Source organism: Rhinopithecus roxellana, chromosome 14 (genome assembly GCF_007565055.1).
Source record: "Rhinopithecus roxellana isolate Shanxi Qingling chromosome 14, ASM756505v1, whole genome shotgun sequence".
Taxonomy (NCBI): Eukaryota; Metazoa; Chordata; class Mammalia; order Primates; family Cercopithecidae; genus Rhinopithecus; species Rhinopithecus roxellana.
This window is the reverse complement of record NC_044562.1, coordinates 38126281-38143525: the sequence shown is the minus strand read 5'-3', so window position 1 is coordinate 38143525 and position 17245 is coordinate 38126281. Positions and strand designations below refer to the sequence as shown.

Sequence of the window (17245 nt, the reverse complement as noted above, 5' to 3'; positions counted from 1 at the left end):
TTAAGTTTTTCTTCAGTTTTATACACATTTCTTATCAACATCTTATTCAAAGTCAAAATTTTAGCATTTTATCTTTATTGAATCTTTCTTAAATATGAACTTAGTTTTCACAGAAAAAAAAATCCTTCTTTTTATGCTTATATATAATCAGTTTTCCCACTATGCAGTTAGATGACATAGTAACAGCAACGTATCCAAGTGGCGTCAAAAAGGTTCAAGAAAAAGCAAACTGGCTCTGAGTAAGGAATGCAGCTCATCTGACAGAAGCCAAAGTGGAAGGGCAGGGGATGCTGCTGGCTGCACGCCCAGAATGCCACGTGTTAGCAAGTTCCACAGAGAGAGTGGAGACGACTGGTCACATCCTAAGTTAGTTTAATAAAATGTGTTTAAGAAAACTCACATTAGATTCCAAAACATTTGTGGTGTACCCAAAGTTTACTACAAATCTGGTTGAACTCTGAACGTGTTACTCATACCTATAGTAATGTTCACATGAATTAACAAAAATCCAAACTCAGAATTATTTCTTCCACCTTTAACACATTATTCAACATCTCACTCGAAAGTTTCTACCACCATGCATATAATTTTCCAGAACCCTCTCCCTTTTCTCTAGAATCTCTCTGCCTAATAAATGCCATGTTGCTACTTAATTACCTTCAGCCTTACAAAGTGTGTGATGCCTGGCAATCAGAGTCAGTCTCTGAGTCTCAAGTTCTCCAATGACGGAGCATGTCCTGTTGATCTGGATTTTGTTTTTGGATCAATCTTACTGCACATAAATTATGAAGTGTCAGAAGTGTCTTTTGTTCTTTGAGAGGCTATTATTTTAAAGCAAATGCTTAAATTGTTTCTTGCTATAACAGAAACAAGCTTCAAAATATTCAGGCCAAAACATTCAACAATTCTATATTAGCTTTGAAAAAGAATGATAGGATGTATTTGCAGGATTCCTTTGCTGCATAACTTTAAGAGCTCAATTCCATAGTCAAGATTTCAGTGATGACACACACTAGGACAATGCATTATCCTTCCCATTATCTGACCACAATGTAATCCTGACATGCCAACTTAATACAAATTGTTGCCTCTAGTCCCTTTTATTTACTGCGAAAAACAATGACTTGAAGTTATGTCAGGCTAATGTGAAATAGAATATCACCACTATATATCAGAATTCTTGATAACGTTATTATGGAAGATAAAAATGCATCCTATTGTTCTTAATCACATAGGATATAATTTAAAATCTGTATCTTCTACAAATCATGAATGTGAAAAATTTGAAGCTCCAAGGTCACATTTTGCATTTTGCTATTAACTAAGCCTATCTTGATTTCATAAAGAACTAATGTACAGTTATATTTCATGGTTCTACAATATATTTTCAATGAAAAGCCAACCAAAGCTTAAAGTATTTGGGCTTTCATATATTACAGTTACAATTCAGACTATTTTGAAGGTAAACATCATACTGCAAATCTATTACTGCTAGTCCACAGTTGGCTGCAATTGTGTAATTATAGTAAGTGACAATATTTAGTCTTTTGTGTATATTTATTAATTATACTTATTTCATTTAATGCTATATTTGTTTATACGTTTATATAGACTGAGAGCATTCAAAACATTTCTCAGGAGTAAGTAATTTTATTCCTTGGTAGTATCTCATTAATGAAACAGAACTCAAATCACTAAGAATTACATGTGTAAGGTTTTACAAATCATTATAAAATTTTTTTCATGTGTACAAGATAATACATTTTTGGTGTAATAATTGATTTTTTTCAATCAATTAATGAAACCAACAAGTCATTGGAACTCTGTGAAGATCCATTAGGCTGGAAATTTACAAATAGGAAATTTACAAGTAAGAAATATTTGTGTTCTCTACCTTCAGATTCCCAGCAGCAGTAAGAACTGACTTCACGGCTCTCATTCCATAGTCGTAGTGATGTTGAGATGACAACTGTTCTGAACACAAGCGATACGTAGCCACAATTTTCACTGACAGTGGCCGAGCAGTGACAAACCCACAGGAGTACAGGACTATTTCAGCAATCATGGCATAGTCAGGCACCATCATTGCTACTGTGCGAAAGAGAGCCTATGGGTATGTAGAAAAGTTACTTTTAAAAGGATCATTGTAAAATAAGCTAGGCCCAGAAAGATAAATACCACATGCTCTCACTAATATGTGGAAGCTAAAAAAGTTTGTCTCCTAAAAGAGTAAAATAGTGGTAACTAGAGGCTGAGAAAGGTGAGGTGGGGCAATAGGGAGAGGCCGGTTAACAAATGCAAAATTTCAGGTACATAAAAGAAATAAATTCTAGTGTACTGTAGCACTGTGGGGTGATTATAGTTAAAAATAATTTATTCTATATTTTTAAATAGCTAAAAGAGAAGAATCTGAATGTTTCTAACACAAAGAAATAAGTATTTGAGGTGATACACTATATCCTGATTTGATCATCACACATCATTTACATGCATCAAAATATCACTCTCTACTCAATAAATATACACAATTATTATATGTCAATTAAGAATAATTTTAAAAGGCAAAAATGTGTAAAGAGGTTACAAAATTAAAAAAAAACCACTGTAAAGATAATCATGCTCTTTATTTCATAATGTTATGACTTTATACCTTTTCTACAATAGCTTTACATTTTAATGTTCATAGTCCATTAATAATAATGTATTGTATTTTTTTTTTTTTTTTTTTTTTTTTTTGAGACGGAGTCTCGCTCTGTCGCCCAGGCTGGAGTGCAGTGGCCGGATCTCAGCTCACTGCAAGCTCCGCCTCCCGGGTTTACGCCATTCTCCTGCCTCAGGCTCCCAAGTAGCTGGGACTACAGGCGCCCGCCACCTCGCCCGGCTAGTTTTTTGTATTTTTTAGTAGAGACGGGGTTTCGCCATGTTAGCCAGGATGGTCTCAATCTCCTGACCTCGTGATCCGCCCGTCTCGGCCTCCCAAAGTGCTGGGATTACAGGCTTGAGCCACCGCGCCTGGCCAATGTATTGTATTCTTGAAATTTGCTAAGAGAGTAGATCTTAAATGTTAAGATCTACTTAACAGAAAGAAAATAGAAAAAGTATATACGTGAGGTGGTGGGTAAGTTGATTGGCTTGATTAGGGGTATTGTTACACAATGTATATGTATAGTAAAACATTGCATTGTACACCTTAAATATGTACGATGTTTATTTGTCAATCATACCTCAATAAAAACATCACTGACCTGGAAGTTTAAAAAGTAAACAAATAAACAGACAAATTCCTGGCTTCTGAAAATATAAAATAAAATAAATTTTAATGTTCAAATCATATAGATAAAAAGCAACTTAAAAAATCAAATTTCTGTTGTGGTCATATAATAAATATATCATTAGCTTTTTGTATCAATTCTCTTTCGCCTAAGTGTTCAATTTCAATTACATTATATTCTTCGTGGGAAACAACATGTTACAGAACCTCAGACTCTCCCAGGATGTTCAAATTTGGGTTTCTCATCTGGGCTGCTGAGTGTCCCCCTGTTGGGAGAGTGGGCTTCAAGCAAGGCTCTACAGGGATCTACTTAATTGTATAATCTAGGGTTTACCAGATTATGTTAGTGTTAGATAAATGATCCATTTTGAGATATTTTAAACTTTTTTGAATCTGAAGTCACAATGTCAGTCTTTCAGCAAGCATAACAAAGGAAAGAAAACTGGAAATAAGTAATAGATAATTATTAATAGAGATAAATCAATTTTACAAATTGTAAAGATAACTTTTTCTCATATTTAAAATACTGAGGTTATATGATGTTATATGATGGTAAGTAAACAGAACCTCAGTATTTAAAATACTGAGCTTATCTGATGTTATATGATGGTAAGTAAAAGAATAAATAAGAATTTAGGTGTAGAATATTAGTGTGTATGAGGACTCATTTCAACAGCTCATGTATTAAAACATGACTTGCTTGTACAAAATATGGAAAACAACAATATTCTAAGGGAAAAAGAAGTTATTCTAGTGAATGACAATCGTAGTCAGATAGTTCATAAATACATTCTGGGAATTAGTTGAATTACCAAAAACTCAAGGTAGAAAGAAAATAAGAACATCTTGCTTAAATGACTATTATGACTCTTCTATCAGAGACTAGTATTGCAACCCCTGCTTTTTTTTGTTCTCCATTTGCTTGGTAGATCTTCCTCCATCCCTTCATTTTGAGCCTATGTATGTCTCTGCATGTGAGATGGGTCTCCTGAATACAGCAGACTGATGGGTCTTGACTCTATCCAGTTTGCCAGTCTGTGTCTTTTAATTGGAGCATTTAGTCCATTTACATTTAAGGTTAATATTGTTATATGTGAACTTGATCCTGCCATTATGATATTAATTGGTTATTTTGCTCGTTAGTTGATGCAGTTTCTTCCTAGCCTCGATGGTCTTTACATTTTGGCATGTTTTTGTAATGGCTGGTACCAGTTGTTCCTTTCTATGTTTAGGGCTTCCTTCAGGGTCTCTTGTAAGGCAGGCCTGGTAGTGACAAAATCTCTAAGCATTTGCTTATCTGTAAAGGATTTTATTTCTGCTTCACTTACGAAACTTAGTTTGGCTGGATATGAAATTCTAGGTTTAAAATTCTTTTCTTTAAGAATGTTGAATATTGGCCCCCACTCTCTTCTGGCTTGTAGAGTTTCTGCCGAGAGATCTGCTGTTAGTCTGATGGGTTTCCCTTTGTGGGTAACCCGACCTTTCTCTCTGGCTGCCCTTAAGATTCTTTCCTTCATTTCAACTTTGGTGAATCTGGCAATTACGTGTCTTGGAGTTGCTCTTCTCGAGGAGTATCTTTGTGGTGTTCTCTGTATTTCCTGAATTTGAATGTTGGCCTGCCCTACTAGGTTGGGGAAGTTCTCCTGGATGATATCCTGAAGAGTGTTTTCCAACTTGGTTCCATTTTCCCCCTCACTTTCAGGCACCCCAATCAGATGTAGATTTGGTCTTTTTACATAATCCCATACTTCTTGCAGGCTTTGTTCATTTCTTTTTCTTCTTTTTTCTTTTGGTTTCTCTTCTCGCTTCATTTCATTCATTTGATCCTCAATCGCTGATACTCTTTCTTCCAGTTGATCGAGTCGGTTACTGAAGCTTGTGCATTTGTCACGTATTTCTTGTGTCATGGTTTACATCTCTGTCATTTCGTTTATGACCTTCTCTGCGTTAATTAGTCTAGCTGTCAATTCTTCCACTCTTTTTTCAAGATTTTTTGTTTCTTTGCGCTGGGTATGTAATTCCTCCTTTAGCTCTGAGAAGTTTGATGGACTGAAGTCTTCTTCTCTCATCTCGTCAAAGTCATTCTCTGACCAGCTTTGATCTGTTGCTGGCGATGGGCTGCGCTCCTTTGTGGAGGAGATGCACTCTTATTTTTTGAATTTCCAGCTTTTCTGCCCTGCTTTTTCCCCATCTTTGTGGTTTTATCTGCCTCTGGTCTTTGATGATGGTGACGTACTGATGGGGTTTTGGTATAGGTGTCCTTCCTGTTTGATAGTTTTCCTTCTAACAGTCAGGACCCTCATCTGTAGAGTTGAGAACAATTTGAAAATTTGTATCAAGTAAGATCCTTCTAATGTGTTGTGTTAATTACTAGCTAGAGGCCATAGTGCTGCTATTTTATCAATAAGGTTACCATTAAAGAATGGAAAGAATAAAACATTTTAAAAAATATAATTTGAGGAAATAACTTGAAATAAAAATGCTTAAGCAAGTGTTCTAACCACTACACACATGAGGAAAAAAAGAGCAGGAGAATTGCTATACACTTGGTATCTCTTTTAAGGGGTAGGTTCTCAACAACGACTTTATTTATTTATTTATGTATTTATTTATTTATTTTTTATTATACTTTAAGTTCTAGGGTACATGTGCATAACGTGCAGGTTTGTTACATATGTATACTTGTGCCATGTTGGTGTGCTGCACCCATCAACTCGTCAGCACCCATCAATTCATCATTTATATCATGTATAACTCCCAATGCAATCCCTCCCCCCTCCCCCCTCTCCATGATAGGCCCCAGTGTGTGATGTTCCCCTTCCTGAGTCCAAGTGATCTCATTGTTCAGTTCCCACCTATGAGTGAGAACATGCAGTGTTTGGTTTTCTCTTCTTGTGATAGTTTGCTAAGAATGATGGTTTCCAGCTGCATCCATGTCCCTACAAAGGACGCAAACTCATCCTTTTTTATGGCTGCATAGTATTCCATGGTGTATATGTGCCACATTTTCTTAATCCAGTCTGTCACAGATGGACATTTGGGTTGATTCCAAGTCTTTGCTATTGTGAATAGCGCCGCAATAAACATACGTGTGCATGTGTCTTTATAGCAGCATGATTTATAATCCTTTGGGTATATACCCAGTAGTGGGATGGCTGGGTCATATGGTACATCTAGTTCTAGATCCTTGAGGAATCACCATACTGTTTTCCATAATGGTTGAACTAGTTGACAATCCCACCAACAGTGTAAGTGTTCCTATTTCTCCACATCCTCTCCAACACCTGTTGTTTCCTGACTTTTTAATGATTGCCATTCTAACTGGTGTGAGATGGTATCTCATTGTGGTTTTGATTTGCATTTCTCTGATGGTGAGTGATCATGAGCATTTTTTCATGTGTCTGTTGGCTGTATGAATGTCTTCTTTTGAGAAATGTCTGTTCATATACTTTGCCCACTTTTTGATGGGGTTGTTTGTTTTTTTCTTGTATATTTGTTTGAGTTCTTTGTAGATTCTGGATATTAGCCCTTTGTCAGATGAGTAGATTGCAAAAATTTTCTCCCATTCTGTAGGTTGCCTGTTCACTCTGATGGTAGTTTCTTTTGCTGTGCAGAAGCTCTTTAGTTTAATTAGATCCCATTTGTCAATTTTGGCTTTTGCTGCCAACAATGACTTTTTTAAAGAATAAAAGAGAGAATGACTGAATTAACAAATCAGTCAGCCAGTCAACGGGGTTAGGGTGATAAAGTTTTTCTACAATAGCCCAAATTACTACTAGTTTGAGGTCAACATCCAGGACTGTGTGTTGTAGGTTTCCCTTTGACCACCCTAGTTACTTCACAAATATCCTATTCACCTCTTAGCACTGTTAGCAATACGATTGTGGAAAATTATGAAGCAGACATATTTCTGATTAGCAGAACAAAAAATAAAGTGAAGTAAAGAAGTGTCAAGGGGTATCATGATATTCCATTTATTAGGAGTTCTCTACCAACGATTAAACAATGATACTTAACACAATGAAAAGCATCCTGATTGAAATATCTTTTAAGCCTAAACCAGTGATTCCCAAACAGGTTGTGCAGCATACAGATATACTGTGGTTTGATTTTGGATGTACCAGAAATAATCTGTTGGTAATAGCAGTAAGTTTGAAGATAATTTAGTGCTTTGCTAAAAAAATTAAATTGGATTCTAGCTTAACCAGTGACATAGTTTGTTGAGTGTGAAAACAAAAAGAGGGTACAGATCCAGGTAACATGCCAAGACTTGCGTAAATTCCAGTGCATGTAATCGATGTGAACATAATCTTCATGTTTATCTCAGCAAAAATAAATGATCAAGAATAGCTGCTCTACTGCTTCTGCTCTACTGGTGGAAGAAGGAGGGTGGTACATAAGGAAATGTGTATACTTTCTGGAGCATGCTTTCAAAAGACTACATATTGGTACAATAGAAAAAATTCAAGCAATAACTTTTTACTATTTATTTCTAAGAAATTGCAAATCGATTTTATAAATATTTTGATCTGTTCAGGAACAAGCTTGATTTTAGTTGAATGAAATGGAGGATTTAGGATCTATTTTGTTTTTTTCTCCACAATACTATTAGTGTTTCATCCTACATATACTCTGAAAAGCTATGTATCACTTCATTGGCTTTGTGACATTAGGAGATCTAGAATGTGTCTATTTTACCGTGGCTTCTAGCAAACTATTCTACACTTGACCTTAGCCAAAAGGCCGAGAAGCAATCTAGCAAACTATTCTAAAATGATCATTGACTACTGATTCTTCAGAATGGTTTAAATCTAAACTCTAGCTTCCCTAAAGTGAAGATGTATTTAAGAAACTGCTTTATTATGCATTGTCTAAATGTAACAGGATGTCAAAATGGACTCTTTCTGCATGATATGACACATCAGTTACTACAGTGAGTATGATCTTCTCAACATACAAAATTTACAAAGGAAATGTCTACAACCTTGAACCCTCTCATCTACTTGTAGATGACAAAATATTTGAGAGAGGAAGGAGTTGTGAAAATATTTCTTTTGAAGGGAGCTGTCGTTATGCTCTGAGTTCCCACAACCCTCCTCACTACACCCAAGTTCTGTGAGAGCTTGGTAGATATTCCTGCATTTTGGGAGATATGGACTGGTGCCTGACTCATGTCTGAAAAAGGATAGTGACCTGTGGTAGCAGGATTAATACCCAGGGGTTGTTGGGAAAAGGATTTATGAGTGGTACACAACAAAGAAGGCCCACACTGAAGCTCTATAAGTCCTGCCCTACATACCTCCTGGCAGAGTGAGAGCTCTCCAACAATGAAGGTTACATGGAGTTGACCACAGAGATCCAGGCAGAGAGAAGGCAATGACAGCTGGAGAAACAGAATCCATCACTCAAGCCTCAGGAATTACAAGCAGACTCCTCCTAATGGAAGAGTCCCTAGAGAACCCACGGACATGCACATTATAGGATTCAGCTATAAACCTCAGCCAAGTCCCGGGACTTCACCCAGAAGGTCAGATCTGAATTGTACATATATTTAATGTTCACTGCTAGTTTAAAGGATGAGCATGAATTTGTCAGACAGTAAAGTGGCGGCCTAGCGGAGCACTTGAGAGGGAGAAAACAGCATGTAGAAAGGCAAGGGACCTTCAGAGGCTAGTGAGGCCCAGTGCAACAGACAGAGGCAGGGAAATGGCAGGACAGATGTAACTGAGTCCTCATGCCAAGGCTCTTATAGATTGTACTAAGAAATCTGAACTTTAGTCCATAGACACAAAGGAGCCCAGAAGTTTTTTAAAGTTGAAGATTATATGATTAGATTTCTTTTGACAGACAACACTGGTAGCACTGTGATGGTGAATTCATTAGAGTGAATTTCAATAGAGAAGAAATTGATGCCAAGTCAACTATTGCAATGAGACACATGGGAGAAGACAGAAGGCAGGGAGCAGCAAGGTGTGGCAAGGGGACCAGGTTGGTGCAGCAGGGATTGTAGGAGTTGTGTGAAATGGAAACCCTGGGCTTGGTGACTGACTGAATCACCAGGTGAAGAAGAGGGAGCTTTTGAGAATGATTCTGAAGACTGGTAATGATACTTTCTGGGCCCCATCAGGCTTTCATTATTTTTTAAGGAATATGTAACTCTTTCATTTCAGACTTATTAGGTATTTGGTATTTCCATATATACTTGAAAACAGATGCACTGTAGAAGCTTGAACCAAGAAGGCTGCACAATAGGAGAAGCTATCAGAATTGAGAACAACTTTTGGCCTCATGTGGAAGGAAAATACATTATCCCCAAGAACTACCAGGTGAATATGTTAGCACTATTTCAACCTGCACAGTAAATAAAACTGTGGAAAGGTCTGCAGAGGGCGTTAACAAATTCAACCAATAATGGCTCCCAGCTTTCTATAACAAGTTACTCACAGATTTTTGCTTTTCCTACCTTTGCAAATTTATGTATTCAGAGTAATCCTACCAAATAAAAGAACGTAGTGAACAAATAAAAGAACTGCAACAACAATAACAAAAAGCTTTCCAAAAGAAAATGCCAAATAAAACTTGTAAAATGCTTCTTAGATAGAAGAGGATTTACCGTTTTTCATTTGTTAATCATGCCTTCCTTCACTAAGGCAAAATACTAAAACATAAGACTTAACATATAAAGGGGCATGAAATGGAAATACAAAAACACTTGGCAGCGATTAGTCATATCAAGTCTTTTTGGTGGAAAAGAAAAACTGCTTATTTAGTCTGGGAAGCTGTCAGCGTAAGCATGTGAAGTGTGGAAGTAATATAGGATATAGTCAGGAGATTTGGTTTTGGATCCACAATTACTACTGCATTATTCTTCAACACTGCTGTCTGTATACGTGTCATACATATGCAATTCATCAGAAAAGGATATAAAATTGCTAACCAAAATATGGGGAAAATATTTTACTAATAATAAAATAAAATGGTGTTTTTTGTTTTTTTTTTTAAAGTAAAGTCTGGTCAATCAAGGAAGTGTTTTGTTTTTTCCATTAAAAAATTAATGCTGGGTGTCAATGAAAATTGAGAATTGATACAGGATGAAAATCATTTCACCCTGTCTTGAAGCACAATTTAGCGACAAATACCTTGGTCCTATGGCTCCATCTAAAGAAATATTTCAAAATAGAGAAAAGCCTTTAGTAAAAACTACTCATCGTGATATTATTTATAATGTAGGAAAATGGAAAGCAAACTGAATGTCCAAAAGTAAGCTACAGTTTGGTAAATTTATTAATAGATTGAATTATGCTTATAAAGATGGGAACATGCTCATGTTATAATATTAACATGAAAAAAACCCACCCAGCATACACAATAGTGTGCTTCCAGCATTGTAAAAAGGCATTTAAATTAGGGGGACACAATATATAGTACGCAGTAGAATGGGTACCCCATTAGTAGTTTGCTGTATTTTGTAATTTTTCACAGTTAGCACTATTTTAAAAATAAATAATTTGGGAATTGTTCCTGGTGTGGATATTTACTCTGTAAAGATACTCAAAGCTTTAAAAATTGCTTTCTAAAACAATTTTCTAAAATATTATAACTAAAACAAAATATTTTACATAAACTCAAGGATAGCATATTCTTTCTTTTCACACACACACAGACACACACACACACTTTTAAAATACTTTATTTCTTTTATTTTTTTTTTAAGACACAAAGTCTCACTATGCCCAGGCTGGTCTGAAACACCTGAGCTCCAGTGGTCCTCCCACCACCGCAGCCTCCCAAAGTGCTAGGATTACAGGCGTGAGCCACCACACCCGGCCCTTTTCACATATTAACTTTGTAAATTATAGAGAAGAAACAGATTATATAATAACTTCTTCCATACCTTCAGGTTATCTGGCAGCTCTGATCGCCCAGCATACCCAGGGTTCATTGTTATAAAGACAGCACATGTGGGGTCAAGTTTTAGTTCAGTTCCTTCAAACATCAGTATATCAGCACCTGCATTAATACCTGTAGGTAATCAGGAATGAAATGACTTAGTAATACCACATATAAACATGAGCTGTGCCATTCATTACCTCTCATATTTCTTTTATTTTCACAAAATGCAAAGACAAACTAGTCCATTACCTCTTTGGATAGTAAGAATTTGTTGAGCAACCACAGAGAGTACTTCCAAATCAATTCTGTTAAACTCATCAAAGCAAGCCCAGGCTCCACAAGATAACAGTCCCTATGAGAAAAGAGTAATGAAAATTTTTGACTTTATCTGATTCAATATTGCATTGAAATGTTGTATTTTCACCTGATCTTTTCTAGGATTTAATATCCTGTCAAGGAAATTGCTTATTTGCCTTTATCTTTAAAGACAGCTGATTTTTTCATTACCAATTCATTATTCTGCATGAATAAAAGAGTTGGATCAATTGGAAAATTTTCCAATTAACGTTTTTCTCCTTTCTGCATTTTTTTTTTTTTTTTTTTTTTTTTTAGCATTTAGACATACACCTATAATCTCAAAGCCTTTCCTGCTTTTTATTTACAAGTTGATTTTATTTGCTTACTCCACATGGATTTTATAGCGTAGGTTAAAATAACCATCTAAATAAGATGACTTCTGTTGCGAATGAGACTGCCTTGTGGTTTGAGCACCTTAATAGCCAACTACCATAGTTTAAGGCCCTGGTTTGCAGTCCTAACTCACAGCTACCTCACAGATATGTACTAGTTGATCATAAGGAAAAACTGGAAAATCAAGTATGAGTAGTTTCATCCGAATTCGGATTTACTTTTAAAAACATCAAACAATTCAACAAATATGTACTGAACATACATTTTATAGATTGTGTGTGTGTGCATGCAAGCACACACGTGCATGTGTTACATCGAGTACATTGTATGTGCCAACCATGACTCATAGCACTTCATATGTATCTTTTATGCAAGGACACTTTTAAGGCTATACCATATGAGATGTTAAATAATTAGCACAAAGCCACAGAGATTATAGCAGCTGACCTTGGATTTTTACACATTTCATTCTTCTGATCCATACTGGATTGTACATGACTTCTATGCATGTCAAAGAACAGTACATTCTCATTAGTTGGAGAAGACCCTAAAAATGACTTTGACCTCTTATGCATGACGACAAATCACAGAGAATAGAATGCTTTGGAAGTCATATTCAAGTGTTATATAAATTTTGAGAGTCTTGATAAAAAAATCATGCCTTTCTAATATTCTACCCCCCCATTATCCAGCACAATCCCAACACAAAGAAGCTATTTACAAATACTTACTAATAATAAGCAAATTTAATATTATTAAGTTTATGACTCTAAATAAAAGAATTAAGATAGTCATTACATAGATTCAAAAACTGAGCAATATATACTGACATTTCTTTAGACATTTAAGAATGTAATGGCTATTCAAATTGCATGTAGAGTTCTTTAGTTTTGTTATTTTTTCTTTTATATATCTATTTTTATTTGTACAAATTTATGGAGTATGTGTGCAATTTTGTTACATGCAATTTGGTATCCATCACTTGAATAACATACACTGGCATCATACTATTTTGCTTTCCATACCATTTTATGGTATCCATCACCTGTATAACATACGTTGCATCTATTAAGTAATCTCTCATCACACACCTCTCCCACCTTCTCACCCTTCAATTTCTATCATTCTACTCTCTACAGCCATGTGTACAGATTTCTTAGCACCCACTTATGAGTGAGAACATGGGATATTTGACTTTCTGTGCCTGGCTTGTTTCATTTAAGATAATGACTTCTAGTTCCATCCAGGTTGCTGCAAAAGACATGATTTCATTCTTTTTTATGGCTGAATAGTATTTCATTGTATAGATGTAACCCATTTTCTTTATCCATATCTCCACTGAAGGACACTTAGTTTGATTCCATACCTTTGCTATTGGGAATAGTGCTCATTTCAACAAGGTTGTAAATCATTACAGAGAATGAATTAAAATGTTAGTTGGTCATTTAAATGTTTTCTTGATATTTTATTAATTACAATTTTGAGCTTTTAAAAGTTCTAATTGTTTCAGTATCACAAATGTAGAATAATTAAACTCCAGATCAGTCATATTCCAGCCAGGAACAGTTTACTGCATGAGTCAGGGGTGGTATATTCTATTTTGCTAGTTTGTTTATCTTTTTTAAAGTTAACTTCTTCTGGAGAAAATTTGGAATAGTAAATATTCTAGAATCTTTAAAATGTGCTTTGCATATACATGGACACAAAGAAAAGAACAATGGACACTGGGTCCCATTTGAGGGTGGAGGGTGGGAGGAGGGTGAGGACTGAAAAACTACCTATTGGCTATTATGATGATTATCTGGGTGACAAAATTATCTGTACACCAGATAAACTCTCGCAACACACAATCTGCCCATGTAACAAACCTGCACCTGTACCCCTGGAATCTAAAATAAAAATTGGAAATAAAAATAAAATAAAATGTGCTTTGAAAAATTACAGAAAAACATAAATAAACAGATAATTTCCAATGGTTCATTTTGTGTTCAGTTGTGTCACCTAACATTTTAAGGAATGACAGTCTATAGCCACAAGCTGCTGAAATGATCAGATGTTTACAGGTTTATAGGCAGGGACTTGGTATCTCTAATTCCACCTTTTGAAGCTCATGGACTGACAAGAGTAAGAATCTAACTTAGAATAAAAAAAAAAGTAATACACTGATTTGATCTTTATAAATTATTAAATTATCACATGTAACCTGAAAATATGTACATCTATAATGCATAAAAATAGATTTTAAAAAATAAAAACAAATAATAAAACTTAAGATTTCAAGTTCACTGAAATGATTGATTAGAATATGTCTATAAAAGTAAATTACTGACTCTAACTTCTCAATAACAAGATCGGCAGGTTAAAGATGTCTTTAGAATCCCACAACCTTTACATGATGCAATCATTCTCAAACTCTTATCTGCTCCAATGCATTTAAGGGACACCACTTATTCCAACCAGTAATAATGACTTGTTACAATAGGGACTGGAGAGGGAAGTAGAGATTCTCTGCAAATAGGGTTTTGCTATAACCTTATTTCCTTTAAGAATAGGCCGGGCGCGGTGGCTCAAGCCTGTAATCCCAGCACTTTGGGAGGCCGAGACGGGTGGATCACGAGGTCAGGAGATCGAGACCATCCTGGCTAACACGGTGAAACCCCGTCTCTACTTAAAAAAAAAAAATACAAAAAAAACTAGCCGGGCGACGAGGTGGGCGCCTGTAGTCCCAGCTACTCGGGAGGCTGAGGCAGGAGAATGGCGTAAACCCGGGAGGCGGAGCTTGCATTGAGCTGAGATCCGGCCACTGCACTCCAGCCTGGGTGACAGAGCGAGACTCCGTCTCAAAAAAAAAAAAAAAAAAAAAAAAAAGAATGATTGAGATAGTGCTTCAATTTTTACTTTTACTTAAGTTACAGTAAATCTTTTACTTGTATTCAATTATGTTGCATCATAAATAACCATCTCTGATCAGTTATCCTGTTGTAAAGAAATGAGGAGTTAATTCCAACCTTAAAGAATTTTCCTAAAGCCAAATAATCCAACCCATCAGAGCAGTTGAAAACAACACATTGTTTGGCTACAGCTTTTGCCAAATCCTTGGTAGTTTCAGTCTTCCCAGTGCCAGCTGGACCCTCAGGTGCTCCTCCAAGGTGCAAATGAAGGGCTCCAAATAAGGTTCTGAAACACATGAAATAGACATTCTTTGTAGAATAATGTGACTTTTTTCCATGCACATGCCAAGAAGAGGAAAAGGTTACACTGAGAACCAAACCTCCAACTTCCTCTTTGATTTCTTCCTTCCCAGTAACCTCTGAAAATCTCTGATAGTTCATTACTTTGTCTGTTATTATGTTTTATTTCTGAATAGCTATATATATGCCACATTGAGAACAAATTCACTTTTGAAATTTAATGTTGACTTCTGGCCAATATGAAGAATTCAGCTGACCTTGAACCCCCCAATTCCCCTTAAGCACATGGAAATGTTACAGAAAAGAAAACAAATAATAATTTAAAATACATGGCCAGTTTTGAAAGAATGAAAAGAAAATTACCAATGAAGAAGGAATGCAAAGCTGGAGAATTAGACATTAAAAGATTGTTTCGGGATTGGTATATAAATAAATGAGTATATTTATGCTCAGATAGAAGCAGAAAATAAACCCTCAGAAATGAGCAATGTGGGGAGCCAGAATGGATCCACCTATATAAATCTAGAAGTCTTGAAAGGCTGTCTTGTCTCTAAATGGAAACTAAAATCACTCCAGCAACCTACTGGAGAGAGACAAACAAGAGTCAATTATGGAAGAGACAAGGAAGCCTACCCTTTATGCAGGGCCTGATGAAAAGTCTGTATCGTTCGTGCAGGGAAAAAGAGGTCCAAATTTCTACTAGTCATGGGTACATTAATCCAAAATGATAACACTTTGTTCTGACCAGAAAAAACTCTAGAGTCCTCCTCAGTGATAAATATGAAACTGCTCCTTATGGACACCTCCACAAGTGACAACATGCAAGACTGGGGAAATAATCACTTCTAAAACGAGCTCACAGTTCAAACAGGAGAGAGAGATCAGAGTTAGGAGACAGACTTGCTGTGGCAAAAGCAAATGGACAAAGAGTGTTGTTATATAAATGGCGTCCTACCCTCTACGGTATCCTGGTGGTCTGTTAAATGAGATTTTAAATATAAAGCAACAGACACCAAAAAATTGTGAGAGAAAAACAGAAGTCAATTTTATAAATGAGACAATTTGAAACTCTAGCAATAAAAACATAATTTAAAAACGCAGTGAACAAGTTAAATAGCAGAATAAACATAAAGAAACAGAAAATTATGCACTGAAAATTACTCAAAGAGATGCAGAGACTGAATGTAAGAAAAGTTAAGAGAAATAGGAGGAAGAAAATGGGGAAGCAGCAAAATTTAAACAGCAATGGCTGACAATTTTTCAGAATTCAAGAAAAACATGAATGGAAAAAGGCCCAAATAGGATAAATAAAAACTAATCTACATCTAGTAACATTACAGTGAACATCAACAATAAAGAGAAATCTTAAAAACTATAACAGAGAAAAGAAAATTACCTACAAAAGAATAACGGGGACTTATCAGCAATAGCAATCGATGCCAGGAGAATAATGAGTTTTAAGGGCTGAGGGAAAACTGTTCATCTACACTTCTATACCTAGCTAATCTGTCATTTAATAATTGAGCAAAGACACAAAAGGAAGCATTTTTAGACAAAGACTGATAGAGCTCATTACTTGCAAAGCATCCCTGGAACAATTACTAGAAGACATTGCCTAGTAAGGGGAAGAAAATTAAACCAAAAGTAAGGCAAAGCAAGAAGCACTGGTGAGTAAAGAAAATGATAAAACATTTTTGGTAAACCTGTATATTAATAGTAAAAAATATGTAACACTCTATTTAATAGGGTTCTCTCTTGGAATTTTGACTAAAGCCCCAAGCTGAGAACAATAAGTACCAGCTCATCTTATCTTATAGATGGTGAAGTTGGTTTGGAACATTAGCTACCATCAGGGCATATAAAAATTAGATAAGAAGACCGTAAGTGAGTGATCAGGAGTGAGGACTTCTTTAGAAAGAATCATTTGTGTGTTGTGTTTTTTACGTCTCTCTGTATGGTGGAAGAAAGAGCAGCATTTTTCCCTCTCCCAAGCTAACTGAGGGGCCTTTGAGACTTCTCAGAAAGCTCGACACACCATCCACCCCCTGAATTTTCTAGAGCACAGAAACTGAGTGCTGACTCACAACCAAAAACATTTCAAGCTGAAAAGATGCCTGGAGCTTCTCCTGATGGCAGAATGGGAGAAAAGAAACAGAGAGATGTGTTCCCACTGCTGGCAAAACAAACGTGTGTCTATCAC

General features: G+C 35.9%; 1 protein-coding gene across 1 annotated transcript in view; it reads right to left on the bottom strand.

Moving 5' to 3' along the window:
• The window catches only part of DNAH7 (dynein axonemal heavy chain 7), a 344384-nt gene that overhangs the window by 154210 nt on the left and 172929 nt on the right, over positions 1-17245 (bottom strand). The window contains exons 25-28 of the mRNA XM_030916210.1: positions 14863-15031; positions 11414-11516; positions 11166-11293; positions 1895-2107 (exon numbers count right to left, since the gene is read on the bottom strand). Of these exons, the coding sequence (XP_030772070.1) occupies positions 1895-2107; positions 11166-11293; positions 11414-11516; positions 14863-15031 (613 nt within the window). The remainder of the gene's footprint in view (positions 1-1894; positions 2108-11165; positions 11294-11413; positions 11517-14862; positions 15032-17245) is intronic.